This window comes from Perna viridis, chromosome 9 (genome assembly GCF_037379345.1).
Source record: "Perna viridis isolate PV_CMFRI_1.1 ecotype Kerala chromosome 9, ASM3737934v1, whole genome shotgun sequence".
NCBI lineage: Eukaryota > Metazoa > Mollusca > Bivalvia > Mytilida > Mytilidae > Perna > Perna viridis.
The window spans coordinates 27405969-27423065 of NC_142453.1; the positions used below are offsets into that span (position 1 = coordinate 27405969).

A 17097-nucleotide genomic window follows, 5' to 3' on the forward strand; every position below is an offset into this window, starting at 1 on the left:
GATATGCTTATGTCATATTTTTATTATTTTTGTTATACAAATATTGTTATTGGTTTTTGCAACAAAAATAACAAAATGAATATTTTTTCAAGACTGTGTTTATATCAATATAAATATTTAAGATCAACAGTCATCTTCACATTTTTCAGTTTTGACATTTATTAATGACTGCATTTCTTCTAAAGTCATAAAATCACGATTATCCTCATGTTCATCACCACTAGAGTCGCTCTCGGGCAGTGGATCTGCCTTCATTGTCAAATCTATGTCCGCATATGGAGTGCGGCGATCATCTCCAATAATAATATTCGGCAAGCATGTCTCATTGTTAAAACTGATACACGTATAATTCAAATTGTGTTCAACAGAGGTCTGAAATTTAAGAAAAATAGAATTAGATATTCAAAGTTAAAAACTTAACCGAAGATTGCAACTAACTTAAGTATCAGTCTTTATGAAAATCAGACAGGAGATGATTCGTGCTTGTCAAAAACCCACCGAGTTCAATGTTATTTCTGGTTCAGAAACAATTACTGATCACACAACAAGTTTTAGTTTTTCATTTGGTTGTTGCGCTTTTGTGATAAAATTATGTAGTCTGTACATGAAAAAGGACTTTGCAAGAGGTATAATCGTTTATATTTGATTTGGTTGATTTGTGTGGAAGATAAATGTATGATTTTCTTAAAATTTTGATCTGAGCACAAATAATTATTGTTATGTGAAAAATATATAGCATATATAGACTGCAAAAGCATCCTTTGTTTGGTGGGTTTTTCTACAACAGAAATCACTTTACCAGTGCCTGAATTTTATGTGGCCTGGTACTAAAAATCAGTGTGTATGATGTACCAATCGCAAATCTTTGATTTATCTTTTGACCGTTATACCTTGTCTAATGAGAAGTTACCAAGGTCTTGACATTTTAGCTTATTAATTGATCTGTTCTTTGCAAAACCACGTCGAGCACATGAAGAAGAATAAGAATGTTTAAACTATAGATATTTATGTTTCAGAAAATGAAAACATCAAAACAGCTGGACATTATTTGCCCTTTTTACTCTACCGGTGCACCTGGTCCATGCTCCCAGGTTTTAGTTGAGCCTAAGTTGCTCATTTACTATTGTTAGTTAGTATGTTTTATTTTAGTTACTTTATGTTCTTTGTTGTGAGTGTCTGTTTTCCATGTCTGGTCTTTGTCCCTGGATTACATTCTTTTGATTACCGCTATAAGCTTGGTTCCCTTGATTACCCTTATCTCTCTAAAAGCTGTCACAGATTCGTAAAAGAGAATACATCAATGTGCCAAAAGAAACAAGTGCTTAATAGTCTGAATAAAAATAAATACATTAAAATTTTACCTTGTAGCTGGTGGATATTTGACTTGTCTCTGATTGGCGTTTTGTAATGTGACCTACACAATATTGGAAGCATATTTGTCAAACGTTAACTATAGAAATGTTTTTTCACGGTTTGTTACAATTTGATATCAACTGATGACGGTTTTTGGTAGTAGATATTTCTTAATAGTCGAACAGAGCGTAAATTGGCGACAATCAACATGTAAACATTACTTGTAATTTTCGAAAATTATTCATTGTTAGTTATGAAACATCAATTACAAACACAAAACGAAGGAAGTACCTTGACAATGAAACAACAATAAAAACACAAAACGAAGTACCTTGACAACTAAGACCGCTGTTGCCATTGTTACATATTGCTTTTGGTTGATTTTGAGATGAGCAGACGGCGAAGGATACTACTTGGCCTAACGTTATCTGCTGTCGCCTTTCTATAGATGAGTACTCTTCATTGTGAAGGCTGTTTGATGGTCCAGGGATAACATCATTATCTTGATTATTTTCTATATTCTCCTGTAACGTTATATAAAATATAAGAGAATTAATTCGAAATAAGTGTCTCTTTTGTATGTTCTGAACGGATATTATTCAAGAACTAACGTGTGTGCTTTGATATATTCTGCCATCTTTGAATCGAAAACTTTTGGAATTCATATAATGTACATTCAATAGATCCCGGTTTACCTGTTATTCGATATCAGAAGAAATAAACGTGGACATTAATATTGTCATTGATAAGTACTTGAAGAAGTTTTCAAAATGTTGCGATATGTTATACGCTAATTAAAACATATTACTGCCAATGTCAAATGCGAAAACTTCTTAAAACTAGATAATGTGTAAACATAAGGTGCAATACAGTTAACCAACATTTTTAATAAAAATATAGACGAGACATACTGCTTAAACGAAAATATTTGTCACTTATAATAAGACTTACTTCTTTTGATCTATATCCTGCAAAATTATTTAAATCAGTTCTTTTATATGTTCTATCATTACAAACAGTAATGGAACATCCAATGCATAACCATGTACTCAAAGTAAAAAATAAGCGCATGCCAAAATAAAAAATGATATTAAGATATAACGTAAAATGTTCAGGGTTTTTCCAGTCTCAAAACATGTGGTCACATGTATCATTGTCCTAAAACGTCTCGTAATCGGCTGGTAAAACTATAATTCTCGTATTAATTATATATAACATCATTTTTTTTTATCAATCTTTGGTTGTCATATCTACGACAGGATCAGTAGTCTTCGGGACGATACCTGACCTGGGCTTGATATATGTATATAGATGTGGTGTAAAAATGATATGATGATATGAAATGACCTCTTTACCAAATACTACCAATAATAGTATTGCAAGTATTTTTACCCACAATACTCATTAAAACGCTATACATTGGTATTGAAGATATGCATTTCAATAGCTTGTTAACTGTATTCTTAAATTAATTGAAATGGTTTTAGAGCATGATTTAGAATGGTGATAGAAACCTATCGTTTTGCCTGAACAAACAAATCAGATAGCTATGAAATTCATTGTAACTTCAACAATATGTTTGATTTTAAACGGAACACTAGAAGAAAACTGTGCATGTTGCTACCCCGATTCCTCCATTCGATTACATGCACTTCACGACTTTAAGAGTGATTTGGATCAAAGTCTGAAATAAGAGGTGCGCAATGAAAATATGTAATAAAGATTCTGTGAACGTTTCATTAATTCCATTCACTGAGTTGTAGGAGTAGTTTTGAAATCGATATGTCTTTGTGTAACAGTAGAAAATAAAGGAAGTACGGACGGCAGAAAGGAAGTGCAGTCACCTCATTCACTACATGCATAAATTTGTAAATGAGGGTTTAATAAAAAAACTGCGCATAAAGTTTTTTAATGGAATTTTTTTCTTGATCAACATACCTTTGATATGTCTGCAAAGCACAACAGCAAACACCATCACAAGTGCTCCAGAGGCAACAATGCCAACATACACACTTATTCGTACTTCTCGTTGAAATCATAAGAATTACAAAGCATGCAGTTAATGTATCGTTCAGTCATTGAATTAAACAAACAAATACATTTATATTTTATAAAAGTAAATAAATACCGAACGTTTGACATTAAATCCTAGCATAGCAAATAAAAAGCTGCTCTAAAAGCTCATGAAACGCTCGTTGGCTGGGCACGAAAACTGAAAAAACCACTTCTTTTTTTTATAAAAAAATGCCAAAAATCAGAAATACAAATTTACAGAAAATGAAAAGGAGTCCCTGGCCATGGATATAAAAAATATCTTTAAGTTTCGTGACTTTGGCTGAACGCCTTTTTCAGTTAGAGCGAGAGAACGAAAAAAAACAACACCTCGATTTTCATGAAAAGGCACTTAAACTCGGAAACGATAAATTGAAATTTTATAGAAAACGAAAGGGAGGCTATGACCATGAACGCAAATTATATCCAAATTTCGTGGCATTTGCTCAAAGTTTTTTTTTCAGTTAGAGAGCGAAAACGGTAAATCTTCCTTTTTTGAAACGCAAAAAGTCCTATAACTGAAAAACAGACGTTTTAAATAAATGTAAAATTAAATGTAGTTTTTTATTAATCAATATGAAAATTGACCAAAGTTTTGGGTTGAGGCGTTTTTGAGTTATTGTGTAAAGTGTTGACGACAGACAAACGGACGGACAGTGTTACAATTGAAAGTTAACTAAAGCAAATTAAAGGTTTACAATAATAATAATGATATTGTTGAGGTATAAAATATTAAAAAAGAAAAAAAAGCAACGCAACCATTGCGTACTTCACTAGGCTAAGATATTTATTGTATGGATTAAGGGACAAGGGAAAGAACAACAATTGTTTTTAGCTGCTATGTAATACGTGAAAGTTTTCATAGTTACAGTATATGACTTGTTAAAGTTATTCGGCCATACCTTGTCCTGTTCTGTTGTTCATTATATTGCTAAGCACGCAAACTAGGCTTTCTTGTGAGCTTTTCCTCCAGGAAGAAAAATATAATGTACTTTTGATTTTGAATGCAACCATTGACTCATTGCAAGAGGTGTCATTACATGTACATGTGAAACTCAAAACGTCCGCTCCACCAACATTGTAAACGGTAAAAATTCCTGCGGAGAAAAGGAAAGGGACTAAAATTACTAAAATCATACATACAAAGTAACAAAAGCAAATGAGCAACTAAAAACTGGGAGTACCAGAACTGATGTTTCCAATTTTACTCATCATATAAGATACAACAAATAAACTATACCTGTAGTCATAACAGTTTTGTTTAAGCTACAGAACTCTTTGTTGATAAATTCACATTCAAATCTGACCGACTCCTCAAACAATTCAGTTTCATTGTCATCAGCCTTAAATATAATTTTTCTGGATTGGTGCTCTTCTGTAGAAATCTCTGTTTGAACTTTTCTATTGCATATAAGTCCATTCGGATAACCAAAAGTTGGCCCCATTGATGTTTGAATATTTTCCATTAGTAATTTCACTTGCTGTGGAATACCTAAAATTGATTGCACCATTGTTGTATCAGAAAATGAACATGCATAAAACATTACATTTTAAAACTTCAAAACGGACAAGATTAACAGTTTAAGAAAACAATAAATAGAAGTCCATTTAAATCAAATACCGACTACACATGGCAGATTTCTAAATGTAAAATGAAATAGCATTATTTTAAGTATTCCAGATAAGTTTTAATTCATTTTCCTTTATCAAAATTATGTTTATAATCATAAGTATAATGTGGCACCTGATTTTGTATTTTCTATGGCGGCACACACTCGTTTCTAATTTAACTCGTTTTTGACTAAATGCAAGGACTGCCATTTGGTTCATGTAAATAGTCCTAAACGCAAAGTATTTAACACTCTTAGTCAAATAAAAGACAACAATGAGTGATTTATCTCGAGGAAATGATTAAAAATGTACCTAAAAAGTCCACAGAATCGTTCAAACACGTGCGAACATGCAATATTGACGTACAAGGGGGAAATTGTAACATATGTTTTGCAAATGTTTTGAAAACACATGCAAAATATACCTTCTCAAATGTTTTTTCATATATTTAGGACCACCATTTAAAACATATGTAAAACATATGTTAAGGACTAACAAATATAATTAAATGGTAATTATATGTTTTCCATAGGACTAACTGTTATGTGTAAAAATTTAGAAAAAACAAACTGTTGGCTCCATATGATTTTTTCAGCACAAATGCAAACATTTCCGAATTGGTCTTAAACATGCTTCCATATGTTTTAAAATATATGGAAACATATGGTGCAATTTTTCTATGTTTTTAGGTTCATCTCAATAAATTAGTTGATAGATTTTGCCGGGTCTTCACATTGATGGTACACGCGCACAATGCCCTTGTAAAGTGTAAACCTCGAACTTATAAATTTGCAGTCATACAATGAAAGGACAAATGTCTTAAAAAAATAAATGGTTCAGTTAAAATTGAACTGAATTTAGCTATAATCACTGATCTAAAGTGTTCTTCCCGCTTTTTGATGTTACAGTTCAAATCTATCACCATATTAATTATTGCAATATAATAATAACACAATCATTCCTTTTACTACTATGATAAATATATTGTTATTTTCATTAATTACTCGGGGCTTCACTCATGACAAAAACAAGATATCCCAGTTCTGTTGAAGTTTCGACCTTAAATATTGTTTACATATTAAGTCAAAGCCGTTGGAAAAAAGTAAACAGAAAATTGCTGAATAATTAACTAACGACAAAGAAGCAGATCAATTACAGTGTTATTGTTGTTCATTTGGCATCTGTATCGTCCTTCATCATCATCTGAGAAATTGTGTATTATTAACGTATGCTCACTTTTGTTCTCTTTAAAGTTGTATTTTTGTAATTGGTCCGTGCTGCTATTCGTTGTCCCGAAAATTGCAATAAAACTGCCTGAAGAGTGAGCCCAAGTGGACATGTTGATTGGGTAAGGACACTTTAATTCAACATTTGTATTCAATTTTGCAAGTTGTAGTGTCCCCTCGTTTGCCAAAGCACATTTTAAAAACACTGAAAAAGAAAACAAATTATAACAATGATGTTTTGAAAAACTTTATATATAAGTTATAATACGGAACATCTGACTGATTACGTTAAATCAAAACAATTAAGTCATTAAAATATTTGTAAATAACAAGTCAATACAAACATTTGCAATGCACTAGTGTTCACTAAATATCGCGATCGTGTGATTGGAACCATCTGAAAATAACGGGCGACTTTAAATTGCTGTAAAGTATTAAATTTTTGGAATGATTAATTGCAGTCAAAGTAGTATGCAATTCAAATGTTTTGTTTAATTGATACCAACATTAAAACAGTCCCAGACATGCAAGGACTTAATTTAACTGATCACCACGCGAATACAAAACAGCAAGAACACAATGGAACAAAGTCTTTGTAACCGAGATACCAAGTGATTGACTCTTATAAGAGACGTGATTGAAAGTACACGAGTTGTTCTTCCCGTAATGGACACGGAAACGACAAAAACCTTTCCGGAAATTAAAGTGTTGTGTGTGCAATATCATTTCATCGGACATTACTGGTTCATCATCTGCTATGTAATATCTTATTAAAGGTTTGCATCATTTTTTATTTCAACTTTGATTTAATTTCTTCTTTTCGAGAGTGTATTCATTACTTACCAAAACTATTCAGAACAAGTGCATATAGAACAAACATAATAACGTGTAACACACACCACCTGTAAATTTAGAAAAAGGTCGATATAAAGACCATGCAATATAGCCATATATTATACTTTATTCCAAAATAACAAAATGTCCATATACACCTCTTTTCCATTTTCATTTTAGATAATAAAGAGTAATCAAGGGAATCAAGGTTATAGCGGTCATCAAACGAATGTAATCCAGGGACAAAGACAAGACATGGAAAACAGACATACACGACAATGAACATAAAGTAAATAACAATCATACATACAAAGTAACAAAAGCAAATGAGCAACTCGGACTCTACTAACAACTGGGTTCATGGACCAGGTGCACTGGTAGGGTAAGCGTCCTTTGCTTTTCTAGAAACACCCGCCGATTCGCTCATAAAAAGTCAAGTCCGGGGTAGACAAACAAGGAAAGGAAAACTATGACCCGTTGAATAAATCACGAGTTCATGATGACGACGATAAAACTTCTGTAGTGATGACTTCAAACTTGTAGCAACATAACCCTGTTCCAGAAGCCTATTTGTTAGAGTTCTAGCGCGACGCAAAAAGTCTGCGTTGTTTCGGCAATCTCTGGGATAACGTATGAGATGTGATATGAACAATCCATACGTAGGTGCTGAAGGGATGTTGCCACAGATGGAAGGAAAGTTGACAATGCTGAATGAAAAATCATCACGTTTGTCGTAAAGTTTGGTCAATAGTTTTCCTTTACCGTCGATTTTTAAGTTTTGGTCAAGATATGAGTATGAGGTTGACTTCACAGTGGCTGTAGTACCCTTCATCTCAAGTTCTTTTTTGTAGATGCGATGTATCAAATCCCCGAAATAAGGATTGTTGAAAGACAATACTTCATCTGTATAGCGTTACCTGAGATTAAAGGATCTAGCTAAACGACATTCGTTCTTTCGGATCAGATCAGCTATAAAGTCAGCCTCATAAGAGTGAAGGAATAGGTCAGCAAGTCAAAGAGCACAATTTGTACCAACTGGAATGCCGTTTTTGTTGAAAAAGACGTCTACCACACTGGACAAATATGTTGTCGATTAAAAATTTCAGCATTTTGTAAACATCTTCCTCTGTATATTCGGAAGATGATTTAGAATTATTTCTTACAAAGAATGAGGAATCTCTACCAAGAACTATATATTTGTATCTAGGTGTACTATGTTTTTTTGAAAAAAACAACGATGTACAATGTTTTTAATTCGTGATTTCGAGTGTGTATGGGAATAAAAGTAAACAGTGTTGAAAAATCATGGGTTTTAATGCTATTATATTCAGATAATAGTCTTGAACTGAATGTCTCCAAAAGATCTTTCGAATTCTTCAAGATCCACACTGAATTAATACCACTACGGGAGTAGAAGCATTCAGTTTTGTGCTTTGCTATTGTCGATTTATTACATTGTTGAAATACTTGTATAATATTTCATCTAGGTTGACATTCACTGTGTGAGGACTTGCAACAATTGGACAAGAGATTAGTTTCCCATAAATTGTGAAAAGGTTATGTACATGTACATAAAAATGGAATGTATTAAAAGAGTTCTTTCGTAAGATATGCATGTAACACATACTGCCTGCACCAGATTTTTATACACCGAGTAACATGATCAGAAAATATATCACCCTCGCCTTCGTCTGAGGTTATATAGCTATCCTGTGTTTTTTTGGCACACCCTACTGCTAATATTTGCAGTGAAATATAATATTTTGGGATAAAAATCATATCCTTCCGAAATTGACTCCCATAATATTACATTGTTGTAAAGTGTCAACACAAAATATGTACGTATATCTGTCACTCCAAAATACATTTTACAACGTTGATTAAACTGCCAAGTTGAGATTAACTGTATTCAACAGTAATTTATGAACTGATGGCTAGGTAAAACAAATATGGTGCGATGCAGTTTTAAGTGGTTCAGATATGAAGTATTGAAGAAATAAGAACTAGTTCAACAGTAGCAAAATTTATAAAGTATAAATTGCATCTATACAAATACATCAGGTTGTTTCATAAGGCCGTTTTCCAACTTAAAAAAATCATAATGTTAAGTATTATCCGTTGCAATGTTAAATATTGTACTTGCAGTCTCGTGCAATGATATATCTGCGCGGGATGATATTCAAATATATCACCAATATAAATGCAATAAACCTTATAGTAAGTTATAGTTATGAATATCGAGTATTCCATATATTATATTGGATGTTAAGAATGTCTCATTAAGTAACCTTTTTTCATGAATAATAATTATAAACAATCTTAATTCAATTTTACCCATAGAACTCCCTATGGCGTTGAAAAAAATTATACATATATCTGACATGAGCAATTTGAATATTTATCGAATATGTGCTAAAATTAAATACTTACATTACAGTAATGTCTATTGATTGCATTTATCAACACTTACGAAATACAGGCAGATTATTGATATAAAAAGCAGCGCTATCCTGATATACATCTAAAAAATATGCATAGTACTATATGTATTTTTTAAACAAGTGATTACATCTTTTCATTATATAAACAAACAAACTACATACATGTATTAATGATTTATTCTGATAACAAATAACAGGAAGATTTGTAATATTTCCTGAATTTAACAATCTATCAACGGAAAAAATTAGAGCTGATCGATAACAAGTATGTTTTTGGCAATTCTGAGGATCTAAGAATTATTAATACTGTTTTAGATCTCCAATAAGTGTAACAACTGAATACACGTATAATAACCACTAGATAAATGAACAAACAAGACTTCGTATTAAGTAAGCAATTTTTAACGATAAAGTCGAACTCGGACCGGCAACGCAAAAAAAAAAAAATGGAAAAGATACGAACTTCAATTTCCCGAACTCTCGATAACTCGAACGGTCCCTTGGAGTTCGATCTCGCTCGAACTTGGATGGCTCTAACACCCGGGATTTCTCGTACACAATTCAAAGTACCAAAAGTTTCTGCTATTTAATCAATATAAATAACCTTGGATTTCTCGAACACTCGAACTGACTAGTCGGTCCTTTCTGTAATAAATTTTAGAGAATAACCCTCACTACCTCGAACTCGTCAACAATTTTGTCAGCGTGGGTAATAAAAGGTGTGAAAAACTGAAACTCTATCATTAATCAGTGTCATTTTAGTTAATTACAGGTAAAATTTAAGTCATCACTAATTGGGTAGTTTTGATCTTTAACATAACACTGATTGAAGTTCGAGAATGTTCCGAAGTCGGTATGATAAAAGCATGAAAGAAAATCGGATGAAAGCAAATTATTGACCAAGGAACTCGAACTCCTCACGTTTTTAAAAGCGAACACAGCATTTTTAATGTCCACAAATCAACATAATCTTCCGAAAGCGAACGAAAAAGATCTACGAACTAACAAAACTTCGTAGGAAGTAGGCAATTTCTAACGATAAAGTCGACCTCGGACCGGCACCGAAAAAAAAATATACGAACTTCAATTTCTCGAACTCCCGATAACTCAAACACATTTCAATGGTCCCTTGGAGTTCGAGCTACCGAGGTTTGACTGTATTTGATTGAGATTGACATGTCATAAAATGTACCCTCAAGCAGTCGCACTTTTGCGTTATTATACCTAGAGTGATGAAGGTCGTTGCTTCAATCCGTGACTTGCTTATACTAAAGTTAATATAGATAAAGGAAAATAGCGTTCGCTACCACATGCTCACTTTTCTTTGATTAAACGTGTTTGTCCTTAAATGTATGAACTGTCTGCTATTGGACTTTTAATGCCATAATATAGTTAATAATTGCGTTTAAATGTTTGTCTATGAAAATACTGTACACACAAAAGGTAGACTAATGTGAATTGGGGACCAAAAAGGGACAGATAAAGCATTTATACTGATGTCAAGACAATAAATTGACTAAAAGTTTTTGGATTTCTTTGAAATTGTTTAAGGTACTATGCAGTAACAGAAGGGCTGGGACTGTGTTAAGGGTATTGGATTGGGCCAATTAGGAACTACATTTTTTTAAGAAGCGGCCACTTCGATTGTATTCAAATGTTTATCCTGTGTCTAATATTTTCCCTTTTTAGTAAATGGTGCAACGTAAGTCTTCTTCCATTTTGATGGTGTTGTTGTCCTGACAGAAGTTTGCAAGGGAAACTACTGTTTGAGTTTTGTTTTTCTTTTTTGAAAATCGGTCAATAGATTTATATTTTGTCTTATCCAGTTGCTTTATTATCGTTTCCATAATGAATTTTAAACATTAACTATTCTTGATATGGATGCTTTTAGCCATTAGAAGGAAAATAATTATCCCTTTAATAGGAATAAACAAAATTAACAAATTGCCGTATAAAGCTCACTTTTCAATATCAATATATGTTGCTCGATCTTCAATACTGAAATAAGTTTTTCCTAAAATGAACTATATATTAAAATTTTGTCGTATAAGATTGAATATTAAAATTCTTTATAGTTACTAGAATGCACGAAAGATAACTGTTTAAGCTAGAGTATCATAAAAATTTTATGGGTGCTTTACCTTTATACCAAAGTTTTGTTCATTATGTAATTTTTTCACATCTTAAATACAAATTCCATGATTATTTGTATCAGTAGAATGTGAATTTATACTCTCACAATTGGGTTTCTTTTTGCTAAACAAACAACTGTCAGTCACAAGGAACATCTTTTTAAGATAAAAAATAAAAACTTTTACTACTTTTCGAGAAAAAAATTCAGTGCAAGAAGCATTGTTCTCAATAATGTTTTTTTTCCTAATGCTTCTGATCTAGTTACGATAAATTACCGTTAGAAATACATTTAAATGCTAGTTTCCATTTTATAAGTATCATAATCTTTAGGTTAAATAATAATAAATTTTTAGGACATGTACAAAATGAACGTACACACGTCTGATCTGTATTATATTTGAAATATGATATGCCAATGTCACAATATGCATCGTCGTAACGGTGTCATTGACACTAAATTTCAATACAAAATTCTTCAAGGTCTATCAATTACAGTCAATCAATGATAAATTACACTAGTATTAAATTAGCTATAAGATTTGATATCTTTTAGGACAATACAATAAGACGACAATTTTGGTTTAAGTTGTTTTGTACCTCTTCCAAAGGGATAAATTTGAATGAATTTAAATGAATTATTCCATTCAAGGTCAAGGTTTGTTTTTATTTGAATTCTAAATATTGACGTATTTTTAACTGTGGCGTAATTTTAGAAATAAATTACTATTGGTACTTGCATCATGAGTTTTTTTCACTATTTTTCCTGATGTAATTTTATGAAGTTGTCATGAATTGGAGTTGTTCGAGTCCTAAAATGCCTTTCAAATTTGAACAATATCTTAGACCGTTGCCAACGATAATTGAAATCTGATAACTATTAAAGAATACAATTTATTTGACCAAAAATAGCAAACGTATATGACTAAGACACTTTAGTATTTAAAATTAAAAACGTAGGCGCAATCTTCCTGTTTAAGTACGTTTATGTTCGCACAGACCTAACTAATGGAATGTACAATGGCGTTTTTTAGGGCAATAACTTTATTTTACTGCTAAAACTTCCAAATAAAACTTCAATAAAGTCCAAGATATGTTTTAAACTCCTTTATGTGACGTAGTTTTTCCAGGGTCTAATAAATAGGGCTCTATGTCCAATTAATAGTCACAATGGGTTTTCATTTTGATTTCTTCACTTTTTGTACATCCCAAAATAAACCAAACACAGCCGAGAACATCCCGAAGACAAAAGACAAACGGTTGACAGGAAACAACGCAAAATATTCAAAATGGGTGATGTAAATGCTGATATGGCCATCAGTTTATGAGGCACCACTTGGATCAACGTTTACCATTCCTCTTTCTACATACCTATCCTTGACTTTTCATTACCAATAAGGCGGGTGTTACTAAAAAGCAGTGGACCTTTAACCTATCTGTGCACATTGGGTATACTCCATGTTTTTAGTGAAGTCCGAGTTGCACATTTACTTTTGTTTTCTTGTACGTGTTATTCTAGTTACTCGATATTCATCTTTGTGTGTCTGCTATCAATATCTAATCTTTATCCCTAGATCCATTCTTTTGATTTCCGCTAGAATTTTAGGTGTTCCCATGATTATTCATTTAAGGGACTTTCATTCGTAAAAGGAAGCATTATTAAACTCAATGCTTTAACGTTTTGTCGGAATCATTATGACACAATCTTAAATTTTTATACATTTTATAAAAAGAACATATATTTATGCACTTTATTAATATACCAAACAAATTGTATCAAACAATTCATTTCAACATGCCTAAACCTAAGAAGGTACAACTTGTGACAAAACGGGTATTTTAGGTATACATTACATACAGTGAATATTTAGTCAAATGATTCATTCACTGTACATTGAATACATATCGTATTTCACAAACGTAGGATCTAAAATATCCTTTATGTAATTTTGTTTCCTTGTTTAAACCATTGACTTGTCATATTGATCATATTGAATATAGGTATATATAGACTCAATACAACTGTTAGAAATCGGAATTTACAAGGTATTTTACCATTGCTTGTATCTATTTATAAAACTGACTTATTCATTAAGTGGATACCGAAAACGACATTGATATTCTCAAATGTATGAATCATTAAATGAGATGAGGAAATAGATAATTGACGATGAATTTAATTCACGTACTTTATCATAAAGTTTACATAGATGTGTATTTAGAGTAATATAATGTTATTGCATAAATATCCATCAATATTTTTGTTATAACTCTTTTATTAGAACTATGTATTTTGTAATATTTTTTCTAGTGTTTTTGAAGTACGATCTGTGAGTTTTGTATACTTATCTAATATTGTACTATGTCCAATACAATGATATTGGCCCCAATAGAATATGAATTTATTTTGTAGTGTTATATATTATGGATTTCCAATAAATACGAATAAAAATAGTTAAATTTTACTCAGTCACATAACTATTCGATTGGCAAAAATTTTCTATACTTTCTCAGTCCATTTTTTTATCACTACTCGACTGGGAGTAAAATGTTAAATGTACAGTTATTCATTACGAATCCATACGTTTATGGTCGTCATCATGAACTCGTGGATCGTTATGGTGTATTAATCTGCAACATAAAAACTGATTTATTCAACGTGTCATAGTTTTCCTGTCCTCTTTTGCCTACTCCGGACTTGACTTTTTATGAGCAACTCGGCGGGTGCTTCTAGAAAAATAGAGGACGCTTAACCTACCGGTGTACCTGATCCATGCTTCCAGTTTTTAGTAAAGTCCGAGTTGCTCATTTGCTTTTGTTACTTTCTATGTACGATTGTAGTTACTTCATGTTCTTTGTTGCGCATGTCTGTTTTCCATATCTTGTCTTTCTTCCTGGATTACATTCTTTCGATTACCTCTATAATTTGGTTCCCTTGATTATTTCTTAAAACCTCTTATTTTAAGAAAGTGAAACTAAAAAATATTTACACTTTGAATTGACGCTTACATTATGCGACTATGGACTTGAATATAAAACATAAACTCGAATGAAATATACATTGTATCAGACACGTCATAGATTAAACTCATCTGAATTTCAAAAGTAAAATAGAAAACAACAAACAAATGCATTGTACATACATATAAAGTATTGTCCTATACTTAAAATTACTAGAACAATTTGCATGTACTAATGTTATTAAATCATATTTCTTAAAAAAACTCTCTTCACGGGAAGACGGAATAAACACACACACACGCACGCACTCACGCACAAGGAGATATTAGATTAGCTATAATAATAAATGTAGCTATGTTTTTGAATATAGTACAGACAGATGCAACGAATTCTTATACGCGAATTTCAGTTTTTATTATATTATATTTATTATAAGGACTTGGTTTAGGTTGTAGTTATGAATGCACATTGTTAGATAAGTTATGATGTGATTATTAGTCTTTGAAGGCAAGCGTATACTGTTTAAGCATTATAAGATCCGTACTTAGCTGTCTACAATTTAAAAAGTGCATTCCGAGTTTTGATAGGAGGAAATAGTTTCTTATGCATGCTTTTGGTTTCTATTTAAACGAACAAACTAATTGGATTGCTTGTTACTTTCCAAAACAAACATTGTTATTCTTTTCTCAAATTTACCTGTCAATGGAACGCGCTAGCATAGGAAAGAATCTTGGTCGCCTCGTAGGTTATAAATTGAGTTTGGATTCGATACAATGGCATTGCATTTAGCAGCTAGAATCTCTGGTCTTTCGACGGAAGTCATCACCCACTTAATTACTGGAAATCAAATGCTGTTAAATACATTTTATACTGTTATACTATTCAAATAATCACACGTTCATGTACAATAGTCTTTGTACGAATACTGTATCAATATTTATTGCACTGTTTACATTTAACAATGGCGCTTTCTAAACGTATAAACGACTCATATCTACTGAGATTGTATTTATTGCTATTTTAATACGACTAGATTTCATTCTTGGTGTTTTTTTTCTGATATAAAAACCCGCTTTTTTATTAGACATAATAAAATATATAAAGAAATTTCTGAAAAAGTAAAGATTTTTTTAGACTTTAACAAGAAACAGAACAGGTTTGATTCAAAACTTTTATTTACACTAATTTCCTCCTCGAAAACAACAAAACAAAAACCAAAAACAAAAACAAAAACAAAAGGAAAAAACAATTTTTTTGAGAAATAAAATCAAAACTAAATAGCATTTAAAAACATATTTAACGTACTACAATCTTTAGAAATATTGTTTTTAATCATTTGGTTGAACACATATTTATTCACTGTCAATACGAGAAGTACACGTTGCTCAAACTAATGATTGGTTATGTACCAACACTTATCCAACCAAATGCTAGAGTTTTGAGGCATTGTTTGATTAATGGTTATTTTAAGCCATTTGTTACTTATTGCCGAAGTTACATTTTTAGACATAAAAATTTTGTGAACATTTAATTTTATTTTTAAATCTATGCAACACTTCTCAACGATAAATGTATAATTTGAAAAGCGTGTTATGGAACGTTTTCACTTATTTATATATTAAATCAATGACATAGACTACTTGGAGATTTTCTCCTCCCTTTGAAAATCAAGGGCTAAAAGGGAAAACATATGTGTTGTTATAAGAATTGATACAAATTTGATTTCGATTTTTTTGTTTTCAATGTGTTACCTTAAAATTCTCATTGATTCTGTTTAAGCGTTTTTCATAGAATAGTAAAATAGAGTTATCTTAAACACTTTTTGGGGCTGTAGAGTTACCTCCAAATCTTTTCTTTTTGGTCCTATTTTGAATTAGTTTCTCATTCGTGTTCTCATAGAAATTTCTGCTTACGTTTATCAATCGCATATCAAATATTTTTTACGGTTTTTCCTGACAGTTTGTTTTTTATAATATGCGTACTAATCAAATATAAAAAAATACTAAAAAAAAATGAAAACCAAACTGTGAATACGTTGATACGAAAGTCCATACATCTTGACTGTTTTTTTGTAAGCTGTAGCAACCTACTAAGATAGCTATAGATATCTAAAGGATTTTACTTTTGAAAAGCTGAGTTTTTTTTTGCCTTAACCATGATATGTTTGCTTAAATCTAAAAGGCGTTTCATTGCAAAACGACCTAAAATGCTCATTGATTTGAACTTAAGGAGGACAACCTTAACTTAACTGATTTGATTTCTACAGTTGTAATTACTCTGTTGTAAGTGATATTTCAAGGAAATATTCATTCTTCTTCAAAGTGGCGCAATTCTACATTGCATGCTCAATAAATGCCCTCTGGTACCCTTAAAAGACTTTAGGTATTTGATAACAAACCTACTATAGACAAATATATATCTAAGTAAGGTTTTGATATAACAAATGTATTATGTTCCTTTCATTTAAGAAAAGAAGAACGCAAATCAAT

General features: G+C 31.5%; 1 protein-coding gene across 8 annotated transcripts; it reads right to left on the minus strand.

Moving 5' to 3' along the window:
• Positions 1-80: 80 nt before the first annotated feature.
• LOC148607576 (uncharacterized) lies at positions 81-15761 on the minus strand. Of its 8 annotated transcripts, none has more exons than XM_088544417.1 (12): positions 15305-15761; positions 13019-13241; positions 9507-9597; positions 7086-7144; positions 6151-6447; positions 4646-4897; positions 4308-4502; positions 3292-3378; positions 2305-2321; positions 1685-1877; positions 1362-1414; positions 81-372 (listed from the first exon to the last, which is right to left on the minus strand). In XM_088544417.1, exons 3-12 carry the CDS (start codon positions 9530-9532, stop codon positions 124-126), a joined length of 1428 nt encoding a protein of 475 aa, XP_088400543.1. In that variant the 5' UTR covers positions 9533-9597; positions 13019-13241; positions 15305-15761; the 3' UTR covers positions 81-123. The 8 variants fall into 8 exon arrangements, with proteins under 8 accessions (XP_088400543.1, XP_088400544.1, XP_088400545.1 ...); XM_088544418.1 differs by lacking the exon at positions 15305-15761 and adding an exon at positions 9981-10162 and having other exon boundaries at positions 13019-13406; XM_088544419.1 differs by lacking the exon at positions 13019-13241.
• Positions 15762-17097: the final 1336 nt, after the last annotated feature.

Excerpts from the sequence above, each read along its gene's own strand:
- LOC148607576 (XM_088544419.1), bottom strand. The coding sequence starts at position 9,532 with ATGCAATCAATAGACATTACTGTAAT. Across the intron at positions 7,145-9,506 it reads TCAATAGACATTACTGTAAT|GTGGTGTGTGTTACACGTTA; the intron begins GTAAGTATTTAA and ends CTAAATTTACAG. Across the intron at positions 1,415-1,684 it reads CAGCGGTCTTAGTTGTCAAG|GTCACATTACAAAACGCCAA; the intron begins GTACTTCGTTTT and ends AATATTGTGTAG.